The following is a 25,000-nucleotide window of genomic DNA, read 5'->3' on the forward strand; positions in this document are numbered from 1 at the left end:
ACTTCTATACCTCTCCCTTCTCAAGTCACAGCATTAATGTAAGATGTATAGACGTGAAAGAAGTAAACCTGTCTGTCTGTCTGTCTGTCTGTCTGTCTGTCTGTCTGTCTGTCTGTCTGTCTGTCTCCCTCTCTCTGTCTCTCCAGGTGACCCTGCGGCGGAGGAGTGGTCTCAGTGGAGTGTGTGTTCGTTAACATGTGGTCAGGGTTGGCAGGTGAGGACCCGCTCGTGTGTGTCCTCTCCCTACGGAACCCTGTGTAGTGGCGCCCTGAGAGAGACACGTATGTGTAACAATACAGCCACCTGCCCCGGTGACCCAGCACTGAGCTCAGGTAGGCATGACAATGTACACCCATTGCACAGACAGACACACACACTGTAAAAACCACTGGTACAGTACCTATCCAATGTGTGAGACTGCATGAGTATGTCATTCTATAGTCCCCTCTCTGTGGAACCTGGCCTTCTATAGTCCCCTCTCTGTGGAACCTGGCCTTCTATAGTCCCCTCTCTGTGGAACCTGGCCTTCTATAGTCCCCTCTCTGTGGAACCTGGCCTTCTGTAGTCCCCTCTCTGTGGAACCTGGCCTTCTATAGTCCCCTCTCTGTGGAACCTGGCCTTCTGTAGTCCCCTCTCTGTGGAACCTGGCCTTCTATAGTCCCCTCTCTGTGGAACCTGGCCTTCTATAGTCCCCTCACTGTGGAACCTGGCTTTGTCTGGCTGTTCACTCATTATATACTCCAATCCACAGGATGTGTGTGGGTGTGTGTCTGTGTCTGCATGCGTGCCCGTGTGTGTGCTTGTGTGTGTGTGTGTGTGTGTGTGTGTGTGTGTGTGTGTGTGTGTGTGTGTGTGTGTGTGTGTGTGTGTGTGTGTGTGTGTGTGTGTGTGTGTGTGTGTGTGTGTGTGATCTATCCCAGATAAAGATCACTTCTCTGAGTGTGATAAAACTATGAAGTGTATTGTGATGCTTATCATAACCATTAATTATTGTAAATCTTAGCTATTGATCTTCATTACAAAGCTGATCAACAGGTCCTGTTTTTGCTTTGAAGTGTGTGTGTGTGTCCGTGTGTGTGTGTTTACAGCATACACTCTATGTGTGTGTGTGTGTGTGTGTGTGTGTGTGTGTGTGTGTGTTTTACAGCATACACTCTATGTGTGTGTGTGTGTGTGTGTGTGTGTGTGTGTGTGTGTGTGTGTGTGTGTGTGTGTGTGTGTGTGTGTGTGTGTGTGTGTGTGTGTGTGTGTTTACAGCATACACTCTATGTGTGTGTGTGTGTGTGTGTGTGTGTGTGTGTGTGTGTGTGTGTGTGTGTGTGTGTGTGTGTGTGTGTGTGTGTGTGTGTGTGTGTGTGCGTGTTTACAGCATACACTCTATGTGTGTGTGTGTGTGTGTGTTTACAGCATACACTCTATGTGTGTGTGTGTGTGTGTGTGTGTGTGTGTGTGTGTGTGTGTGTGTGTGTGTGTGTGTGTGTGTGTGTGTGTGTGTGTGTGTGTGTGTGTGTGTGTGTGTGTGCGTGTTTACAGCATACACTCTATGTGTGTGTGTGTGTGTGTGTTTACAGCATACACTCTATGTGTGTGTGTGTGTGTGTGTGTGTTTACAGCATACACTCTATGTGTGTGTGTGTGTGTGTGTTTACAGCATACACTCTATGTGTGTGTGTGTGTGTGTGTGTGTTTACAGCATACACTCTATGTGTGTGTGTGTGTGTGTGTTTACAGCATACACTCTATGTGTGTGTGTGTGTGTGTGTGTGTGTGTGTGTGTGTGTGTGTGTGTGTGTGTGTGTGTGTGTGTGTGTGTGTGTGTGTGTGTGTGTGTGTGTGTGTGTGTGCGTGTTTACTGTCTTCCTGAGGGAAAAGCAACAACAGTTTCCTTCCCTGTCGGTGCATATGCTAATCTTGTTATTATGCAAATGTTAGAATGTGATTTGTTTGGCTAAGTGGTTCATTTTCCATCCAGCGCCAATATGAATTCCCTAAAGTCGTCCTTTGATGAGAGATTGGTTGCTGTTTTGTACATGATTAAATTTTTTATTTAATTTTTTTCAAGCCTCTCAGACCTGTTTTTGGGGGGATTAGGTGAATTGAGCGGGTAGGAGGGAGGGAGGGAGGGTAATTAAAGTGGACGGTGACCGTGGGGTAGGTTAGGGGCTCAGCGTTTGATTGGCTGTTTCCTGCATGGGGGCATGGAGTGAAGGAGGGTATGGAGTGAAGGAGGGATGAAGTGAAGGAGGTATGGAGTGAAGGAGGTATGGAGTGATGGAGGGTATGGAGTGAAGGAGGTATGGAGTGAAGGTTGGTATGGAGTGAAGGAGGGATGGAGTGAAGGAGGGATGGAGTGAAGGAGGGATGGAGTGAAGGAGGGATGGAGTGAAGGAGGGATGTAGTGATAGAGGGTATGGAGTGATGGAGGGTATGGAGTGAAGGAGTTTATGGAGTGAAGGAGGGATGTAGTGAAGGAGGGATGGAGTGAAAGAGGGATGGAGTGAAGGAGGGATGGAGTGAAGGAGGGTATGGAGTGAAGGAGGGATGGAGTGAAGGAGGGATGGAGTGAAGGAAGGATGGAGTGAAGGAGGGATGGAGTGAAGGAGTTATGGAGTGAAGGAGGGATGGAGTGAAGGAGGTATGGAGTGAAGGAGTTTATGGAGTGAAGGAGGGTATGGAGTGAAGGAGGGTATGGAGTGAAAGAGGGTATGGAGTGAAGGAGGGATGGAGTGAAGGAGGTATGGAGTGAAGGAGGTATGGAGTGAAGGAGGGATGGAGTGAAGGAGGGATGGAGTGATGGAGAGTATGGAGTAGGGGGGTATGGAGTGAAGGAGTTTATGGAGTGAAGGAGGGTATGGAGTGAAGGAGGGATGGAGTGAAGGTGGGATGGAGTGAAGGAGGTATGGAGTGAAGTAGGGATGGAGTGATGGAGGGTATGGAGTGAAGGAGGGATGGAGTGAAGGAGGGGATGGAGTGAAGGAGGGATGGAGTGAAGGAGGGTATGGAGTGAAGGAGGGATGGAGTGAAGGAGGGGGTGGAGTGAAGGAGGGATGAGTGAAGAAATTTATGAAGTGAAGGAGGGATGGAGTGAAGGAGGGGTGGATTGAAGGAGGGGGTGGAGTGAAGGAGGGATGGAGTGAAGGAGGGATGGAGTGAAGAAGGGTATGGAGTAAAGGAGAGTATGGAGTGAAGGATGGATGGATTGAAGGAGGGGGTGTAGTGAAGGAGGGTATAGAGTGAAGGAGGGATGGAGTGAAGGAGGGATGGAGTGAAGGAGGGTTGGAAGGATGGAGGTCTGCATGATTCATATAGTTTATTAATCTCTTTACCTCTCTAATCACACAGTGTGGTTGTACACACACGGACCGGTACCAACAAACACACCAGCCGGAAGCAACAAACACACACCAACCTATTACCACTCAAAGTAGCCTACGGCTGTGAACCCTGAGTATGAATTCATGATTTGGAGAGCACTCTGTTCAGGTCTACATCTTAGCCAAGTTTGTGTGTGTGTGTGTGAGTGTGTGTGTGTGTGTGTGTGTGTGTGTGTGTGTGTGTGTGTGTGTGTGTGTGTGTGTGTGTGTGTGTGTGTGTGTGTGTGTGTGTGTGTGTGTGTGTGTGTGTGTGTCTTTGGGGTGTTACTGAGAAGTAGATCTAGTCATTATTTCTCCATTTTTGTCATCTAAATGAAGATGATATAGATAATCCATTTTGAATATTGTCCTTAACACTTGACAAAGATTCAACTTGGAAAACATTGCCCAGGCAAAATATTGTGTTTGAAATTGCGCCAAAGTAACCGTTTTAGATTAGCAGAGATAGAGAATTCCTCAGGTTCTCCTCTCCTTACACACAAACACTATTAGAGGTTCTCCTCTCCTTACTCTCCTTACACACAAACACTATTAGAGGCTCTCCCAACTCTCCTTTCACACAAACACTATTAGAGGCTCTCCCTACTCTCCTTACACACAAACACTATTAGAGGCTCTCCCTACTCTCCTTACACACAAACACTATTAGAGGCTCTCCTTACTCTCCTTACACACAAACACTATTAGAGGCTCTCCCAACTCTCCTTACACACAAACACTATTAGAGGCTCTCCTTACTCTCCTTACACACAAACACTATTAGAGGCTCTCCTTACTCTCCTTACACACAAACACTATTAGAGGCTCTCCTTACTCTCCTTACACACAAACACTATTAGAGGCTCTCCTTACTCTCCTTACACACAAACACTATTAGAGGCTCTCCTTACTCTCCTTACACACAAACACTATTAGAGGCTCTCCTTACTCTCCTTACACACAAACACTATTAGAGGCTCTCCCAACTCTCCTTACACACAAACACTATTAGAGGCTCTCCCAACTCTCCTTACACACAAACACACTAAAACTTAGAGGCTCTCCTCTCCCTACTCTCCTCACACACAAACACTATTAGAGGCTCTCCCAACTCTCCTTACACACAAACACACTAAAACTTAGAGGCTCTCCTCTCCCTACTCTCCTTACACACAAACACACTAAAACTTAGAGGCTCTCCTCTCCCTACTCTCCTCACACACAAACATACTAAAACTTAGAGGCTCTCCTCTCCCTACTCTCCGTACACACAAACACACTAAAACTTAGAGGCTCTCCTCTCCATACTCTCCGTACACACAAACACACTAAAACTTAGCGGCTCTCCTCTCCCTAATCTCCTTACACACGAACACACGGACACTTACAGGCTCTCCTCTCCCTACTCTGTTAGCACCTGCACACATTGACACACATTATCCAAAGACACGCACACCCCAATGTTCCTGAGTCGTTAGTGCTACATGATCTCTCCATGTGTGATGTTAATATAAGGATGGCAATTATTAATATGTGTAGGTCAATGTAATTCAGAAGCATGCAGTCAAACTGTCACATTGGATCACAAGTGGACACACACATACACACAAACACACACACACACACACACACACACACACACACACACACACACACACACACACACACACACACACACACACACAGTGTAGTAATTTAATAATGTACTACTCTATTCATATCATTCTCCATACGTTTCCATGCATGCTTCCTGATTTAGCTCACACACACATATACATGCACGCACATATATTACTATATACAGTTGAAGTTGGAAGTTTACATACACCTCAGCCAAATACATTTAAACTCAGTTTTTCACAATTCCTGACATTTAATCAGAGTAAAAATGCCCTGCATTAGGTCAGTTAGGATCACCAATTTATTTTAAGAATGTGAAATGTCAGTATACAGTTTTTCCCAATTGCTAAAACACAATTTTGCAAACTAGGCTGGTTTTATCAAAATACTTAACACAACTCACAAAACACCTCATATACAGTGGGGCAAAAAAGTATTTAGTCAGCCACCAATTGTGCAAGTTCTCCCACTTAAAAAGATGAGAGAGGCCTGTAATTTTCATCATAGGTACACTTCAACTATGACAGACAAAATTTGGAAAAAAATCCAGAAAATCACATTGTAGTATTTTTAATGAATTTATTTGCAAATTATGGTGGAAAATAAGTATTTGGTCAATAACAAAAGTGTATCTCAATACTTTGTTATATACCCTTTGTTGGCAATGACAGAGGTCAAAAGTTTTCTGTAAGTCTTCACAAGGTTTTCACACACTGTTGCTGGTATTTTGGCCCATTCCTCCATGCAGATCTCCTCTAGAGCAGTGATGTTTTGGTGCTGTTGCTGGGCAACACGGACTTTCAACTCCCTCCAAAGATTGATCTGGAGACTGGCTAGGCCACTCCAGGACCTTGAAATGCTTCTTACAAAGCCACTCCTTCGTTGCCCGGGCAGTGTGTTTTTGGGATCATTGTCATGCTGAAAGACCCAGCCACGTTTCATCTTCAATGACCTTGCTGATGGAAGGAGGTTTTCACTCCAAATCTCACGATACATGGCCCCATTCATTCTTTCCTTTACACGGATCAGTCGTCCTGGTCCCTTTGCAGAAAAACAGACCAAAGCATGATGTTTCCGCCCCCAGGCTTCACAGTAGGTATGGTGTTCTTCGCATGCAACTCAGCATTCTTTGTTCTCCAAACACAACGAGTTGAGTTTTTACCAAAAAGTTATATTTTGGTTTCATCTGACCATATGACATTCTCCCAATCTTCTTCTGGATCATCCAAATGCTCTCTAGCAAACTTCAGACGGGCCTGGACATGTACTGGTTTAAGCATGGGGACACGTCTGGCACTGCAGGATTTGAGTCCATGGCGGCGTAGTGTGTTACTGATGGTAGGTTTTTTACTTTGGTCCCAGCTCTCTGAAGGTTATTCACTAGTTCCCCACATGTGGTTCTAGGATTCTCGTGATCATTTTGACCCCACGGGGTGAGATCTTGCGTGGAGCCCCAGATCGAGGGAGATCTTCAGTGGTCTTGTATGTCTTCCATTTCCTACAAATTGCTCCCACAGTTGATTTATAAAAACCAAGCTTCTTACCTATTGCAGATTCAGTCTTCCCAGCCTGGTGCAGGTCTAATTTTGTTTCTGGTGTCCTTTGACAGCTCTTTGGTCTTGGCCATAATAGAGTTTGGAGTGTGACTGTTTGAGGTTGTGGACAGGTGTCTTTTATACTGATAACAAGTTCAAACAGGTGCCATTAATACAGGTAACGAGTAGAGAACAGAGGAGCCTCTTAAAGAAGAAGTTACAGGTCTGTGAAAGCCAGAAATCTTCCTTGTTTGTAGGTGACCAAATACTTATTTTCCACCATAATTTGCAAATAAATTCATAAAAAATGTGATTTTCTGCTTTTTTTTCCTCATTTTGTCTGTCATAGTTGAAGTGTACCTATGATAGAAATTACAGGCCTCTCTCATCTTTTTAAGTGGGAGATCTTGCACAATTGGTGGCTGACTAAATACTTTTTTGCCCCACTGTATCCTGCAAAATGAAGCACTGCAACCAAAACCACATATAGCATTATCAAAATCAAACGTTTGCACGAAATCGCACACACTTCATTCATATTACCAGATTTTTGTCTAACCAACTACACACTGTTGGGCATAATGAAAAGCATTCTCATCTTTAGCATGCTTTGCCATAATTGTTCAAATTGTTCAAAATGCACAGAAATATTTGCAGATACACACACATGCTGTTGAAACATTATTATGTATTTTTTTTAAACTGTATTTTTTGTGAAGAATCAACAACAAGTGGGACACAATCATGTAGTGGAACGACATTTATTGGATATTTCAAACTTTTTTAACAAATCAAAAACTGAAAAATTGGGCGTGCAAAATTATTCAGCCCCCTTAAATTAATACTTTGTAGCGTCACCTTTTGCTGCGATTACAGCTGTAAGTCGCTTGGGGTATGTCTCTATCAGTTTTGCATATCGAGAGACTGACATTTTTTCCCATTCCTCCTTGTAAAACAGCTCGAGCTCAGTGAGGTTGGATGGAGAGCATTTGTGAACAGCAGTTTTCAGTTCTTTCCACAGATTCTCGATTGGATTCAGGTCTGGACTTTGACTTGGCCATTCCAACACCTGGATATGTTTATTTTTTAACCATTCCATTGTAGATGTTGCTTTATGTTTTGTATCATTGTCTTGTTGGAAGACAAATCTCCGTCCCAGTCTCAGGTCTTTTGCAGACTCCATCAGGTTTTCTTCCAGAATGGTCCTGTATTTGGCTCCATCCATCTTCCCATCAATTTTAACCATCTTCACTGTCCCTGCTGAAGAAAAGCAGGCCCAAACCATGATGCTGCCACCACCATGTTTGACAGTGGGGATGGTGTGTTCAGTGTGATGAGCTGTGTTGCTTTTACGCCAAACATAACTTTTTGCATTGTTGCCAAAAAGTTCAATTTTGGTTTCATCTGACCAGAGCACCTTCTTCCACATGTTTGGTGTGTCTCCCAGGTGGCTTGTGGCAAACTTTAAACAACACTTTTTATGGACATCTTTAAGAAATGGCTTTCTTCTTGCCACTCTTCCATAAAGGCCAGATTTGTGCAACATACGACTGATTGTTGTCCTATGAACAGAGTCTCCCACCTCAGCTGTAGATCTCTGCAGTTCATCCAGAGTGATCATGGGCCTCTTGGCTGCATCTCTGATCAGTCTTCTCCTTGTATGAGCTGAAAGATTAGAGGGATGGCCAGGTCTTGGTAGATTTGCAGTGGTCTGATACTCCTTACATTTCAATATCATCGCTTGCACAGTGCTCCTTGGGATGTTTAAAGCTTGGGAAATCTTTTTGTATCCAAATCCGGCTTTAAACTTCTTCACAACAGTATCTCGGACCTGTCTGGTGTGTTCCTTGTTCTTCATGATGCTCTCTGCGCTTTTAACGGACCTCTGAGACTATCACAGTGCAGGTGCATTTATACGGAGACTTGTTTACACACAGGTGGATTGTATTTATCATCATTAGTCATTTAGGTCAACATTGGATCATTCAGAGATCCTCACTGAACTTCTGGAGAGAGTTTGCTGCACTGAAAGTAAAAGGGCTGAATAATTTTGCACGCCCAATTTTTCAGTTTTTGATTTGTTAAAAAAGTTTGAAATATCCAATAAATGTCGTTCCACTTCATGATTGTGCCCCACTTGTTGTTGATTCTTCACAAAAAAATACAGTTTTATATCTTTATATTTGAAGCCTGAAATGTGGCAAAATGTCGCAAAGTTCAAGGGGGCCGAATACTTTCGCAAGGCACTGTATGCTCGTCTGACCTCTTTGTTTCTTTGGGAGTTTCTCTCAAACGGCACCTTATATATAAAGTTGTTTCATTCTGATCTGGTTTCGCTTGAGCATGCGAGCCAATGTGGACAGACTGACTCGTTGAATGTTATTGAATATGGTGTTGTCTTGGATGATGTGGCTTTGAATTTCTCGTAATCTGATTTCATTATTTTCCAAAACCAAGTTTACAATGGCAGTGTAATGGATGTCGTTGGGAGAAAGAGAGGAGGACCAGCGTGGTAAGTGTTCATGATGATGTTTAATTAAAACTCAGAACACTAAACAATAAATGACAACGTGAATTTACAAAACCAAAACAGTACCGTGTGGCCCAAACACTCACACGGACACAAACACCCACAAACCAACAGTGAAACCCCGGCTACCTAAGTATGATTCTCAATCAGAGACAACTAACGACACCTGCCTCAGATTGAGAACCATACTAGGCCGAACACAAAAACCGACATAGAAAAGCAAACATAGACTGCCCACCCCAACTCACGCCCTGACCATACAAAAACAAAGAATAAAATAACAGAACTATGGTCAGAACGTGACAGGCAGCTTACTGTAAACCGGTGAACATTTGGCCCCTTCCTCCACCGTGGTTGCGTCTCTCAGTCCTTTAGAAAAACATAAAAACAAATATATAGGGCTTGGACAATGCAGCCTAAAGATATTTCACCCACAGTAGAGTAAATTCTACAGGACATTTGTGCAGTTAGTGCATGACATCTGCCATTCATGAAGTAAACAGGTGTCACCCACCTGATACACTATGACATGGGGTGTACTACATAGTGTGAAACACATTTTGGTTACACTCCTGTACTCCAGTCTCAATGTCCGGATGACACAGGCAACAGTAAAATGGTTCAAGTTGGGCTGCACTCTCTGTCCAGCCTCTCGCATTTTCAGCCCATGGTTGATGACATGATCAACAAAGGTTGCCCTGATTTCACTCTCTGTCCAGCCTCTCACATTGTCAGCCCATGGTTGATGACATGATCAACAAAGGTTGCTCTGATTTCACTCTCTGTCCAGCCTCTCACATTGTCAGCCCATGGTTGATGACATGATCAACTCAGGTTGCCCTGATTTCACTCTCTGTCCAGCCTCTCACATTGTCAGCCCATGGTTGATGACATGATCAACTCAGGTTGCTCTGATTTCACTCTCTGTCCAGCCTCTCACATTGTCAACCCATGGTTGATGACGTGATCAACTCAGGTTGCTCTGATTTCACTCTCTGTCCAGCCTCTCACATTGTCAGCCCATGGTTGATGACGTGATCAACTCAGGTTGCTCTGATTTCACTCTCTGTCCAGCCTCTCACATTGTCAGCCCATGGTTGATGACATGATCAACTCAGGTTGCTCTGATTTCACTCTCTGTCCAGCCTCTCACATTGTCAGCCCATGGTTGATGACGTGATCAACTCAGGTTGCTCTGATTTCATTTGAAAGTTGTTGTCTTCTCTGGCCATGAACTCCTCTACCAGCTCTACCCCTACCTCTCATTCTTCCTCCCCCTCTCATTGTCACCCTCCCTCTTCCTCTTCCTCTTCCTCCCTCTGCAACGGCTTCCATTGTTGTTTGTAAAACATAATCTGTGGTATTTTCACAGTGCTTACTTCCTGATTGAAGTGGTAACATTTAACCAGAGGTGTTTGGCCAGGTGGCACATGTATTGGCATATTAGCTCATGTAGTGTAATTTTGAATGGCAGTGTTTTGAAATGGCAAACATGTGACTTTATGTCAGATTGTTGTGTTTTACGCAGAGAACCATGTGCAGTGCATTTAAAAAGTGCCATTTTGAATTGCAAAATGTGTGTAAAGCAGAAAATGTGTTTAGACTTTTGGAGACTTGAGAAGAGGTTTTGCTCTCTGTGTGTCAGTTTAAATAACTGTGCTGTGCATGTCATTGTAGTGTGTTAGCAATTGGAAAAATCTGTAATAATAGAGAGAATCGTTTATTTCAGCTTTTATTTCGCTCATCACTTTCCCAGTGGGTCAGAAGTCTACATACACTCAATTAGTATTTGGTAGCATTGCCTTTAAATTGTTTAACTTGGGTCAAACGTTTCAGGTAGCCTTCCACAAGCCTCCCACAATAAGTTGGGGGAATTTTGTCCTATTCCTCCTGACAGAGCTGGTGTAAATGAGTCAGGTTTGTTGGCCTCCTTGCTTTCATACGCTTTTTCAGTTCTGCCCACACATTTTCAATGGGATGAGGTCAGGGCCTTGTGATGGCCACTCCAATACCTTGACTTTGTTGTACTTAAGCCATTTTGCCACAACTTTGGAAGTATGCTTCGGGTCATTGTCAATTTGGAAGACAGCCAAGACAGCCAAACAACTATTTGCGACCAAGCTTTCATTTCCTGACTGATGTCTTGAGATATTGCTTCAATATATCAACGTAATTTTCCTTCCCCATGATGCTATCTATTTTGAGAATTGCACCAGTCCGTCCTGAAGCAAAGCACCCCCACAACATGATGCTGTCACCCCGTGCTTTACGGTTGGGATGGTATCCTTCGGCTTGCAAACCTCCCCCTTTTTCCTCCAAATATAACGATGGTCATCATGACAAAACAGTTATTTCTTAGTTTCCTCAGACCAGAGGACATTTCTCCAAAAAGTACGGTCTTTGTCCCCGTGTGCAGTTGCAAACCATAGTCTGTTTTTTTATGGCGGTTTTGGAGCAGTGGCTTCTTCCTTGCTGAGTGGCCTTTCGGGTTATGTTGACATAGGACTTGTTTTACTGTGGATATAGATACTTTTGTACCTGTTTCCTCCAGCATCTTCACAATGTCCTTTGCTGTTGTTCTGGGATTGATGTGAACTTTTTGCACCAAAGTACATTCATCTCTAGGAGGCAGAACGCGCCTCCTTCCTGAGCGGTATGAAGGCTGCGTGGTCCCATGGTGTTTATACTTGCGCACTATTGTTTGGACAGATGAACGTGGTACCTTCAGGCATTTGGAAATTGCTCCCAAGGATGAACCAGACCACAATTATTTTTCTGATGTCTTGGCTGATTTATTTTGATTTTCCCATGATGTCAAGGTAAGAGACACTGAGTTTGAAGGTAGGCCTTGAAATACATCCACAGGTACACCTCCAATTGACTCAAATTATGTCAATTAGCCTATCAGAAGCTTCTAAGGCCATAACATAATTTTCTAGAATATTCCAAGCTGTTTAAAGGCAGAGGCAACTTAGTGTATGTAAACTTCTGACCCACTGGAATTGTGATAAGGTGCAATATAAACATGGAAAAATAAATGTCCTAACCGACAAAACTATAGTTTGTTATCAAGAAATGTGTGGAGTATTTGAAAAACAAGTTTTAATGACTCCAACCTAAGTGTATGTAAACTTCTGACTTCAACTGTAGCTTATGAAACCCTATCAAAACCTAGAAGAAAAATCTAATCTAGGTTGACAAGACTCTCTTCTACCAATGGATATATCCTTTTCTGAAGGAATAGAGGGATCAATAGTATACAATATTTGGCAGTGCTGTCAGTTCTCAAGTCCTTGAGGTAGATAAGTGATCGACCGTGAGAGAAAGTGAACCTGTGTGTCTGTGTTTGTTTGAGTTACTGTAGGAAGTGCCGTTTGCCATCTCGAGATGACGATCGTTATCATGGTGGTGAGCATACGTCTGTTCATTATCTCTGTGTGTGTGTGTGTGTGTTTGTGTGTGTGTGTGTGTGTGCGTGTGCGTGTGCGTGTGCGTGTGCGTGTGCGTGTGAGTGTGTGTCGTGTTCTTTTATCAACATGTTTCTTCATACAGCTACTGGGCTTTGTGGATTGTTTTGTTTTTTTCTCTAATATGACCCCTGGCCTTGCTTTTCTCGTTGCCGTGGTTACGTGCTCTCTGGGTACATTTACATATGCATAAGCTCTGGCCTTATGTGTCAGAGAAATACACCAGTCTATTTGAGTGTGTGTGTGTGTGTGTGTGTGTGCGTGTGTGTGTGTGTGTGTGTGCGTGTGTGCATGTGCGTATGTGTGGGTGTTTCTGGACAGTGTTTCACTTCTTTGGCTTGCGCAGTGATCAATGGTGTTCCGGGCTTGTGGGGTATATTCGCTATTTGACCAATAGGTGGTGCTACAGTGTAATAACCCTCACTTTACCCCAGTATTTTAACCCTGTCATGCAGTGGTTGTAGAGGGCAGTTTTGTGATGTTATCTCCTATGGAGGTCTCCATTCTCTCGTCCTTTCCCCGTGTGCGCGTTTGTGTGTGTGTGGTACAGTGGTGGTTTTGAGCACCTACGCACCTACTCTACCATGACATCTAACCTCTATGGATGTTTGGTTGCCTACACAGTCTGACAGAACTTGAATGCTTTCTTTTGTCTGTTCAGTTTATAATATCTGTCTGTGTGCCAATCCCACTCGCTCTCTTCTCTCATTTCTAGATCTCTTACATTTATCTCCTCTATAATATCTTCTTACAGAATCACATGCTGCTTCATCGGCATGGAATACATCCATTCTAACCCTCTCTCTGTCCTACTCGTTCCAAAGCCTGTTCATAGCTTTAGCTCTAGTAATTGATTGGATTTTCCACTGCTCTCTCTTCAAGATGTTCCTAGCGCATATGAGCGAGCCCGATTCCTTTTAGAGGAATAAACCAAATATCGAGCCCTCGGATCATTACTTTAGACTGAGATTTTTGCTGAAGTTTGTGCAGCTCAATATTTCTTCATCCTATCTCGGGATGAAGTTCGTTGATTATATAAAAAAGCAGTGATCATATAAATTCTGTATCTATGTGACATTTGGCTATCTTAAAGGATGATTACAACCAATTGTTTGTCTGGTTTCCATGGCTATCCACGCTATGCTGATATCAGTGGAATGGCTGGATTCGAGAACGTGGATATCATTCTAGTAATTGATTGGATTTTCCACTGCTCACTCCATTCCAGGACCATTATTATGAGCCGTCTTCCCCTTAGCAGCCTCCGCTGGCTGATATTCATGTTGGCAAAAATATATTTCTCTCCCTTGTCTCTATCCCCATCTCCCTCCCTCTCTCTCTCTCTCTCTCTCTCTCTCTCTCTCTCTCTCTCTCTCTCTCTCTCTCTCTCTCCCTCTCCCTCTCTCCCTCCCTCTCTCTCTCTCTCTCTCTTCCTCTCTCTCTTCCTCACTCTCTCTTCCTCTCTCCCTCTCTCTCTCTCCTCTCTCTCTCTCTCTCTCTCTCTCTCTCTTCCCCTCTCTCTCTCTCTCTCTCTCCCTCCCTCTCTCTCTCTCTCTCTCTTCCTCTCTCTCTTCCTCACTCTCTCTTCCTCTCTCCCTCTCTCTCTCTCTTCCTCTCTCTCTCTCTCTCTCTCTCTCTCTCTTCCCCTCTCTCTCTCTCCCTCTCTCCCTCTCTCTCTCTCTCTCTCTCTTCCTCTCTCTCTTCCTCACTCTCTCTTCCTCTCTCCCTCTCTCTCTCTCTCTCTCTCTCTCTCTCTCCCTCTCCCTCTCTCCCTCCCTCTCTCTCTCTCTCTCTCTCTCCTCTCTCTCTTCCTCACTCTCTCTTCCTCTCTCCCTCTCTCTCTCTCTTCCTCTCTCTCTCTCTCTCTCTCTTCCCCTCTCTCTCTCTCTCTCTTCCTCGCTCTCTCTCTCTCTCTATTATTATCCTGTCTAATCAATATCTTTTTCTTTTTCTAATTGTTGTTTACATCAATAATCATCCTATTCATCGCACATTCCTCATCTCCTTACTCTCATCACCATGTCCTACCCCTCCCCCCTCTCTCTCTCTGTCTCTTTGCTCTCTACAGCTGAGTTAGTTCATTATTCATCAGCATGTTTTATTCACATTCCAGCATCCTTCCACCCTCAGCACGTACAGGGCCAGCTCCCTCTCTCTATCATTTCTTCATTCTCTCCATCTCTTTCAACATCTCTCGCTCCAGCCTTGCTCAGCAAAGAGCCAGCTATCCAGATACATATATCTCCCTCTTGTTCTCTCTCTCTCTCACTCCTCCTCTTTCTCCTTCTCTCTGTATCTCACTATCTGTCGGTTTCTCTCTCCCTTTCCCTCTACTACTCTCTTCCTTTTTATGCCTTTCAACATCCCTCCCTCCAGTCTTGCACTCATTTTCTGTGTTGATTCCATCTGTCTCTTAACAAAGTTTTCTCCCGACGCAGTCCTCCACAATCTCTGACTCATTCGACTGCAAATGTCTTGATCCATCCCCCCTTCTCCATCTCTTCATTTTCATTCCATCTTTCATTCATGTTATCTTTTCCTTCACTTCTGCATTTGTGTCCTCAAATGTCATATTCGCGCGATACAGTCCATTCATACTCTCAAACCCATGTCTTTGTTCCCCTGCTTCTCCCCCTCTCTCTCTCAATCTATCCTTCCATTAAAATCATCAAATCCAATTGTATTTGTCACATGCTTTGTACACAACAGGTGTAGACTAACAGTGAAATGCCCTTCCTAACAACGCTGGGAGAAAAATAGAAAAATAATAACACGAGGAATAAATAAATACACAATGAGTAACGATAACTTGGATATATAGACGTGGTACCAGTACTGAGTTGATGTGTAGAGGTATGAGGTATATATGTATATAGGTAGGAGTAAAGTGACTAGGCAATAGGATAGATAATAGACAGTAACAGCAATATACTGTAGGTAGGGGTAAAGGATAGATAATAGACAGTAACAGCAGTATACTGTAGGTAGGGGTAAAGGATAGATAATAGACAGTAACAGCAGTATACTGTAGGTAGGGGTAAAGGATAGATAATAGACAGTAACAGCAGTATACTGTAGGTAGGGGTAAAGGATAGATAATAGACAGTAACAGCAATATACTGTAGGTAGGGGTAAAGGATAGATAATAGACAGTAACAGCAGTATACTGTAGGTAGGGGTAAAGGATAGATAATAGACAGTAACAGCAGTATACTGTAGGTAGGGGTAAAGGATAGATAATAGACAGTAACAGCAGTATACTGTAGGTAGGGGTAAAGGATAGATAATAAACAGTAACAGCAGTATACTGTAGGTAGGGGTAAAGGATAGATAATAAACAGTAACAGCAGTATACTGTAGGTAGGGGTAAAGGATAGATAATAAACAGTAACAGCAGTATACTGTAGGTAGGGGTAAAGGATAGATAATAGACAGTAACTGCAGTATACTGTAGGTAGGGGTAAAGGATAGATAATAAACAGTAAGAGCAGTATACTGTAGGTAGGGGTAAAGGATAGATAATAGACAGTAACAGCAATATACTGTAGGTAGGGGTAAAGGATAGATAATAAACAGTAAGAGCAGTATACTGTAGGTAGGGGTAAAGGATAGATAATAGACAGTAACAGCAGTATACTGTAGGTAGGGGTAAAGGATAGATAATAGACAGTAACAGCAGTATACTGTAGGTAGGGGTAAAGGATAGATAATAAACAGTAACAGCAGTATACTGTAGGTAGGGGTAAAGGATATATAATAGACAGTAACAGGCGCATATGTGATGATTTAAAAGAATTAGTGCAAAAAGTGTCAATGCAGATCGTTAAATAGTTAACCAATAGCAACCCAGACTAACACTTTAACAGCCTTATGGTATGGTGGTATAAACTGTTTAGTGTCCTGTTGGATCCAGACTTGGTGCATCAGTACCGCTTGCCGTGTGGTAGCAGAGAGAACAGTCTATGACTTGGGTGGCTGGAATCTTTGACCATTTTTAGGGCCTTCCTCTGACACTGCCTTGTATAGAGGTCCTGGAAGGCAGGGAGCTCAGCCCCAGTACTTGGCCAAATGCATTGCCCTCTGTAGCACCTTGAGGTTAGATGCCAAGTAGTTGCCATACCAAACAGTGATGCAGCCAGTCAAGGTGTTTTTAAAGGTGTAGCTGTATAACTTTTGAGGATCTGAGGGCCCATGCCAAATCTTTTCAGCCTTCTGGGGGGGAAAAGTTATTTCGTTGTGCGTTCTTCACGACTGTGTTAGTGTGTGTGGACCAGAATAATACCTTACTGATGTGGACACCGAGGAACTTGAAGCTCTCGACTCCACCACAGTCCCAGCAATGTCGATGGGGGTGTGCTCGGCCCTCCGTTTCCTGTAGTACAAGATCAGCTCTTTTGTCTTGCTGACATGGAGGGAGAGGTTGTACACCTGGCATCACACTTCCAGGCCACTGACATCCTCCCTGTAGGCTGTCATCAGGCCATCCACCGCCGTGTCTGACGTGCATAAGAGCCAGCTTAGTAGGATTTGATTTTACTCCTGTATTGACGTTTTGTATGTTTGATGGCTCGTCAGAGGTTGTAGTGAGATTTCTTGAAAGCTTCCGGATTAGTGTCCCGCTCTTTGAAAGCGGCAGCTCTACCCTTTAGCTCAGTGCGGATATTGCCTGTAATCCATGGCTTCTGGTTGGGATGTGTACGTACAGTCAGGGGGACGCGTATTTGTGTATTTGTGTGTATAAGGTTGTAATGGTTGTCGTCGGGAGAAAGAGAGGACCAAGGTGCAGCGTGGTAAGTATTCATTGTAATTTAATAAAAAATGAATACTGAAAAAAAACAATACACGACAAACAAACAGTCCTGAACGGTGCAACAAAACACAGAACAGAAAATAAACACCCACAACTCAAAAGTGAAACCAGGCTACCTAAGTATGATTCTCAATCAGGGACAACGATTGACAGCTGCCTCTGATTGAGAACCATACCAGGCCGAACACAGAAAATCCCAAATTATAGAAAAAAGAACAAAGACAACCCACCCAACTCACGCCCTGACCATACTAAAACAAAAGACAAAACAGAGGAACTAAGGTCAGAACGTGACAGTAGTTGTTGTGAATTTGTTAGATTACTTGTTAAATGTTACTGCATAGTCGGAACTAGAAGCACAAGCATTTCGCTACACTCGCATTAACATCTGCTAACCATGTGTATGTGACCAATAAAATTTGATTTGATTTTAAGTTTTCAACGTACTATTTAATGAAGCTGTGACTGATGTGGTAAACTCCTCAATCTTATCTGGTATATCCCGGTCTCTGTAGCTTAGCATCCGCTTCGTCGGACCACTTCCGCTTTGACCACGTCACTGCTACTTCCTGTTTGAGTTTTTTCTTGTAAACAAGAATCAGGATAGAGTTATGGTCAGATTTGCCAAATGGAGGCCGAGGGAGAGCTTTGTACGCGTCTCTGTGTGTAGAGTTAATGTGATCTAGATTATTTATTTTTTGCCTCTATATGCACAGGTGATGTGCTGGTAAAAATTAGATGAGACGCTGCTTTAAAATCCCCTGCCACTAGGAGTGCTGTCTCTGGATGTGCATTTTCTTGTTGGTTTATGGCCCTATACAGCTCATTGAGGGCTTTCTTAGTGCCAGCATCAGTATGTGGTGGTGAATAGGGATTACACACCAGCTGTTGTTAACATAGAGATCTCCCCCTGAACTTTACCTGAAGCTGCCATTTCTTCGCCTAAAATGACATACCCAAATGTAACTGCCTGTAGTTCAGGACCTGAAGCAAGGATAGGATATTCTTGATACCATTTGAAAGGAAACACTTTCTGGAAAGTTTGTGGAAATGTGAAATTAATTTAGGAGAATATAACACATTTGATCTGGTAAAAGATAATTCAAATAAAAATAAAAAATAAACATTTTTGAAGTGCAAGAGAAAAGCCACAGTGTATTATTCCAGTTTAGGCGCAATTTAGATTTTGGCCACCAAATGGCAGCAATGTATGTGCAAAGTTTTAGACTGATCCAATGAACCATTGTATTACTGTTAAAAAGTTGGTTTATTGATACATTTTCAAGTTCATAACTGTGCACTCTCCTCAAACTATAGCATGGTGTTATTTCACTGTGACAGCTTAGTTAGATTAACAAGGATTGAAGCATCCTGCCCATATCAGATTTTTCTATCTCCTGAATAATGTTCCCGTTACTTACAACCTCATGCTAGTCACATTAGCGCTTGTCAACTCAACCATCCCATGGAGGGGGAGGGGGGGGGATCACCGATCACGTAGAGGTTAACGATGTATAGAAAAAACAGCTAGATATATATTATCCATGTCCTTGTTCAGCCACGACTCCAAGCAACATAAATTATTACATTTCTTCAGGTCCCGTTGATAGGATAGTCTCGAACGGAGCTCGTCCAGTTTGTTTGCCAATAGAACAAAGGGTAGGGGTAGTTTATTTACTCACAAAGTAGTCTTGTCATGGAGCCTGCTCGTCTGCCTCTCTCCGGGGATTAGGGCCTGGTCCGGGATGAGCAGTACACCCACAACTGCCAACTGGTTATAGTATAAATCTTCATCCAAATGAAGGTCAGTGATCGCTGTTCTGGGGTAGTGATCGCTGTTCTGATGTAGTGATCGCTGTTCTGGGGTAGTGATCACTGTTCTGGTGTAGTGATCGCTGTTCTGGGGTAGTGATCGCTGTTCTGGGGTAGTGATCGCTGTTCTGGGGTAGTGATCGCTGTTCTGGGGTAGTGATCGCTGTTCTGATGTAGTGATCACTGTTCTGGGGTAGTGATCACTGTTCTGGTGTAGTGATCGCTGTTCTGGGGTAGTGATCGCTGTTCTGATGTAGTGATCGCTGTTCTGGGGTAGTGATCACTGTTCTGGTGTAGTGATCGCTGTTCTGGGGTAGTGATCGCTGTTCTGGGGTAGTGATCGCTGTTCTGGGGTAGTGATCGCTGTTCTGATGTAGTGATCACTGTTCTGGGGTAGTGATCACTGTTCTGGTGTAGTGATCGCTGTTCTGGGGTGGTGATCGCTGTTCTGGGGTAGTGATCGCTGTTCTGGGGTAGTGATCGCTGTTCTGGGGTAGTGATCGCTGTTCTGGGGTAGTGATCGCTGTTCTGGGGTAGTGATCGCTGTTCTGATGTAGTGATCGCTGTTCTGATGTAGTGATCGCTGTTCTGATGTAGTGATCGCTGTTCTGATGTAGTGATCGCTGTTCTGATGTAGTGATCGCTGTTCTGGGGTAGTGATCGCTGTTCTGATGTAGTGATCGCTGTTCTGATGTAGTGATCACTGTTCTGATGTAGTGATCGCTGTTCTGGGGTAGTGATCGCTGTTCTGGGGTAGTGATCACTGTTCTGATGTAGTGATCGCTGTTCTGATGTAGTGATCGCTGTTCTGATGTAGTGATCGCTGTTCTGATGTGGTGATCGCTGTTTCTTATGTAGTGATCGCTGTTCTGGGGTAGTGATCGCTGTTCTGATTTCCAGAAGTGGTTTTCGGTCATTCCTTGCACTCATTCTCTCCCTGTAATTATTTCTCCCTCCTTTCTTACGACTAGACTGCTTATAGTGATCTGTATGTGTGTGCTTCTGTGCACACACACACACTATGTCTGGAGGTCTATTGCCTGTTGGCGTGTGGTGTAGTATGTGTGCCAACACATGCATGTCTGTTTATTTCTCTTACTGGTTGCCTGCGTATTGCGGTAGGTATGCTGCTGTGCTGTGTTTCTCCACATTGTGCTGTTCTGGTTCCTCAGCACTTCACCCCCAGCATGCAATATCTCACCACTGTCACACCATTGACTCCCACTTCCATGAATAGTTGAATAGAGGACTCAATTGCCATAAAGCCTATTTTAGACGATTTCAAAGATGAGCCCTCTTTCCAACTCTATGGTCCCATTTCACAAAGGTCTTTGCTCCTAGACACTGATCTCAGGTCAGTTGTATTATGCATTATGCGTAAACTGATCCTAGATCTGTGTCCATTATTAAGCAGGTCCTACAAGAGAACAAGAGAGCTTCCTCTTAAAAACCAGGGCACCGTTTTCACAACTGATCTAGTATCAGTTTAACCTCTTATTCATTGTGCTGTAGAAGATAACACTGATCCTTGATCACTATTCCTATTTTGAAAGGCTTTATGAATACTGGCCCAGGCTCTTATTTCATATCTTTTAAGATGTTTATTTAGAGATATATAGTAGAAGGCATCACACCATTTTAATGAAGAAGTTGATACATTTTTTTATCATACTGCTGATCAGAGTCTGACAATGCTGTGCCCTCAGTATTACATTTTAATGACCAAGAAGTATGGGGTAATCAATATGACATGTATTTTATGATCGTGTCATACTTACTGTGTATAAATCCGTGAAATCTGATGTCTTTTTTTATGTTCAATTCCTAACTCATATGCCATTCATTCTCTAACAACAGGATTTCCTTCAAGAGGGTGCAAAATACTGAACGTTGCAGATAGAAATACTGTACCATGGATAGAGCTGACACGATTCCTCACACTCTGCATGATTGGCTTGTGTATTCTACATATTATATTTCTATCTGAATGCACTTCAATGTTGTGCCCTACTGAACGCATCCCAGTCCATCCAAACAGCTGGAGGTGGAGGCGGAGCTTCTGGTTTTGGTGTAGCTTGGGGTGTGTTCTTTCCTGGTTTGTACTATATGGAGAGGTGGCGAGGTGTGCTATCTGTTGGTTATTGTGAGAGGTGTGTTAGTGTTCATTTACTCATTTTCTTTCTCATCCTCTAACCCCCTTTGCTGACAGGAATTATGATCCCGCCTCCAGTCTCACACTCTCCAACCCTATTGGTTGTGTCAGGAAGTCACTCCTCTTCGCTCATTGTCTAGTCTCGTTGTCTATGACAACTTGACCAGCCTCCTATCTCTCATTCACTCATCCCAATTGGCTCTGTGTGCCTGTCTGACTCTGGGTGTTGCAGTGCATGGGCTGTGGGAGGAGTGGTCGTCATGGAGCCTGTGTTCTGTCACGTGTGGGCGGGGCTCCAGGACCCGAACCAGAAACTGTGAGAGCGGAGGAGGGGCCAAGCTCTGTGGAGGGCCTGAGAAACAGAACAAACTCTGCAACATAGCAGTGTGTCCCGGTTAGTACCATCTCATGTACATTTACACCTCTATCTATCTGTCTGTCTATCTCTCTGTCTATCCATCAGTCTGTCTCTCTGTTTCTCCTTTTGTGGAAGCCCGAGATACAGACCAAACTCTGCAACATAATATTTATTGTCTTATACAGTACCATCTCATATACAGAGCATTCGGAAAGTGACTTGACTTTTTCCACATTTTGTTACGTTCCAGCCTTATTCTAAAATTGATTAAATTAAAATGATTCCTCATCAATCTACACACAATACCACATAATGACAAAGTAAAAACAGGTTTTTAGAATTTTAAACAGAATACTCGATTTACATAAGTTTTCAAGTCCTTTGCTATGAGACACGAAATTGAGCTCAGGTGTTTTCTGTTTCCATTGATCATCCTTGAGATGTTTTTACAACTTGATTGGAGTCCACCTGTGGTAAATTCAATTTATTGGACATGATTTGGAAAGGCACACACCTGTCTATATAAGATCCCAAAGATCCCACAGTTGACAGTGCCTGTCTGAGCAAAAACCAAGCCATTAAGTCGAAGGAATTTTCAGTAAAGCTCCGAGACAGGATTGTGTCGAGGCACAGATCTGGCGAAGGGTACCAAAACATTTATGCAGCATTGTAGGTCCCCAGGAACACAGTGGCCTCCATCATTCTTAAATGGAAGAAGTTTGGAACCACCAAGACTCTTCCGAGAGCTGGCTGCCTAGCCAAACTGAGCAATTGGAGGAGAAGAGCCTTGGTCAGGGAGGTGACCAAGAGCCCGATGGTCACTCTGACATAGCCTCAGAGTTCCTCTGTGGAGATGGGAGAACCTTCCAGAAGGATAACCATCTATGCAGCACTCCACCAATCAGGCCTTTATGGTAGAGTGGCCAGATGGAAGCCACTCCTCAGTAAAAGGTACATGACAGCCCATTTGGAGTTTGCCAAAAGGCACCTGCAAAGACTCAGACCATGAAAAGCAAGATTCTTTGGTCTGATGAAACCAAGATTGATCACTTTAGCCTGAATGCCAAGCGTCATGTCTGGAGGAAAGCTGGCACCATCATTACAGGGAAGCATGGTGGTGGCAGCATCATGCTGTGGGGATGTTTTTCAGCAGCAGGGAGTGGGAGACTAGTTATGATAGACGGAAAGATGAACGGAGCAAAGTACATAGAGATCCTTGATTAAAAACCGGCTCCAGAATGCTCAGTTCCTCAGCCTGGGACGAAGGTTCACCTTTCTATACGACAATGACGCTAAGCACACAGCCAAGACAACGCAGTGTCCTTGTGTAGCCCAGCCAGAGCCTGAACCCGAACCCAATCGAACGGCGAGACCTGAAAATAGCTGTGCAGCTACGCTCCCCATTCAACCTGACAGAGCTTGGGAGGATCTGCAGAGAAGAATGGGAGAAACTCCCCAAATGCAGGTGTGCCAAGCTTGTAGCATCATACCCAAGAAGACTTGAGGCTGTGAATGTTGCTTCAACAAAGTCCTGAGTAAAGGGTCTGAAAACGTATGTATAGGTAATATTTCAGTTATCTTTTTTTTTTAAAGATTTGATAAAATAATAAATGTATTTTGCTTTGTCATTATGGGGTATTGATGTGGGGAAAAACTATTTAATCCATTTCAGATTAAGGCTGTAACATAACAAAATGTGGAATTAGTTAAGGGGTCTGAAAACTTTTCGAATGCACTGTACACACTATATACACCTCTACTTCTCTCTCTCTCTCGCTCTTCCTCTCTCTCTCTCTTCCTCTCTCTCTTGCACTCACTCTCTCTCTCTCTCTCTCTCTCTCTCTCTCTCTCTCTCTCTCTCGCTCTTCCTCTCTCTCTCTCTTCCTCTCTCTCGCACTCACTCGCTCTCTATCTCTCTCTCTCTCTCTCTCTTGCTCTCTCTCTCCCAATACAATTCTCTCTCTCACTTTTTCATTCTCTCTCTCTGTCATCCCATATCTCCATATCACTACTGTCAAAGCACTCAAGTCTACATCTGTCCTCTCCTGTCCACTCCTGTTCACTATGATCAAGCTAAAATCTCCGTTGTTATTCCGCTAGTCTTTATCCATCTCTCTTCTTAGGTCCCGTAATAGAAACATCAGTTTCAATGCTCTGGTTAGGTTCGGAACTTATTTCATTTGTCTTTAGTTCCCTTTCTTTTGGGTTTCCACAGTGTTTGAGTGCTGTGGTCCAGCCCCTATCTCTTTGAGATTACCAATTACCATGTCAAGAGATGTGATAAATCCTTGTCTCTTTGAGATGATCTATTACATTGTCAATAGGAGTGATAAATCATTCTCTTTGAGACTACCTGTTACATTGTCAATAGGAGTGATAAATCATTCTCTTTGAGACTACCTGTTACATTGTCAATAGGAGTGATAAACCATTCTCTTTGAGACTACCTGTTACATTGTCAATAGGAGTGATAAACCATTCTCTTTGAGACTACCTGTTACATTGTCAATAGGAGTGATAAACCATTCTCTTTGAGACTACCTGTTACATTGTCAATAGGAGTGATAAATCATTCTCTTTGAGACTACCTGTTACATTGTCAAGAGGAGTGATACGTCATTGTTTCTTTGAAATTACCTGTTATCTTATCAAGAGGATAATAAATCATTGTCTCTTTGAGATGACCTGTTACCATGTCAACAGGATGATAAATCATTGTGCCTTTGAGATGACCTATTACCTTCTTTGGCTATAGTCTACTGTCTGGCTATAGTCTATGTGTTATTGTATGGCTACAGTCTACTGTCTGGCTATAGTCTATGTGTTATTGTCTGGCTACAGTCTACTGTGTTATTGTCTGGCTACAGTCTACTGTGTTATTGTCTGGCTACAGTCTACTGTGTTATTGTCTGGCTACAGTCTACTGTGTTATTGTCTGGCTATAGTCTACTGTGTTATTGTCTGGCTATAGTCTACTGTGTTATTGTCTGGCTACAGTCTACTGTGTTATTGTCTGGCTATAGTCTAGTGTCTGGCTATAGTCTATGTGTTATTGTATGGCTACAGTCTACTGTCTGGCTATAGTCTACTGTCTGGCTATAGTCTATGTGTTATTGTCTGGCTATAGTCTACTGTGTTATTGTCTGGCTATAGTATACTGTCTGGCTATAGTCTATGTGTTATTGTCTGGCTATAGTCTACTGTCTGGCTATAGTCTATGTGTTATTTTATGGCTACAGTCTACTGTCTGGCTATAGTCTATGTGTTATTGTATGGCTACAGTCTACTGTCTGGCTATAGTCTACTGTGTTATTGTCTATCTACAGTCTACTGTGTTATTGTCTGGCTATAGTCTACTGACTG

General features: G+C 43.3%; 1 protein-coding gene across 1 annotated transcript in view; it reads left to right on the forward strand.

Annotated features, from left to right (window-relative positions):
• adgrb2 (adhesion G protein-coupled receptor B2) overlaps positions 1-25,000 on the forward strand; it is a 600,103-nt gene that overhangs the window by 299,412 nt on the left and 275,691 nt on the right. Inside the window, exons 4-5 of the mRNA XM_064979676.1 lie at positions 147-332; positions 21,512-21,673. Coding sequence (XP_064835748.1) covers positions 147-332; positions 21,512-21,673 — 348 coding nt within the window. The remainder of the gene's footprint in view (positions 1-146; positions 333-21,511; positions 21,674-25,000) is intronic.

This window comes from Oncorhynchus masou, chromosome 12, assembly GCF_036934945.1.
Source record: "Oncorhynchus masou masou isolate Uvic2021 chromosome 12, UVic_Omas_1.1, whole genome shotgun sequence".
In the NCBI taxonomy this organism is placed as follows: domain Eukaryota; kingdom Metazoa; phylum Chordata; class Actinopteri; order Salmoniformes; family Salmonidae; genus Oncorhynchus; species Oncorhynchus masou.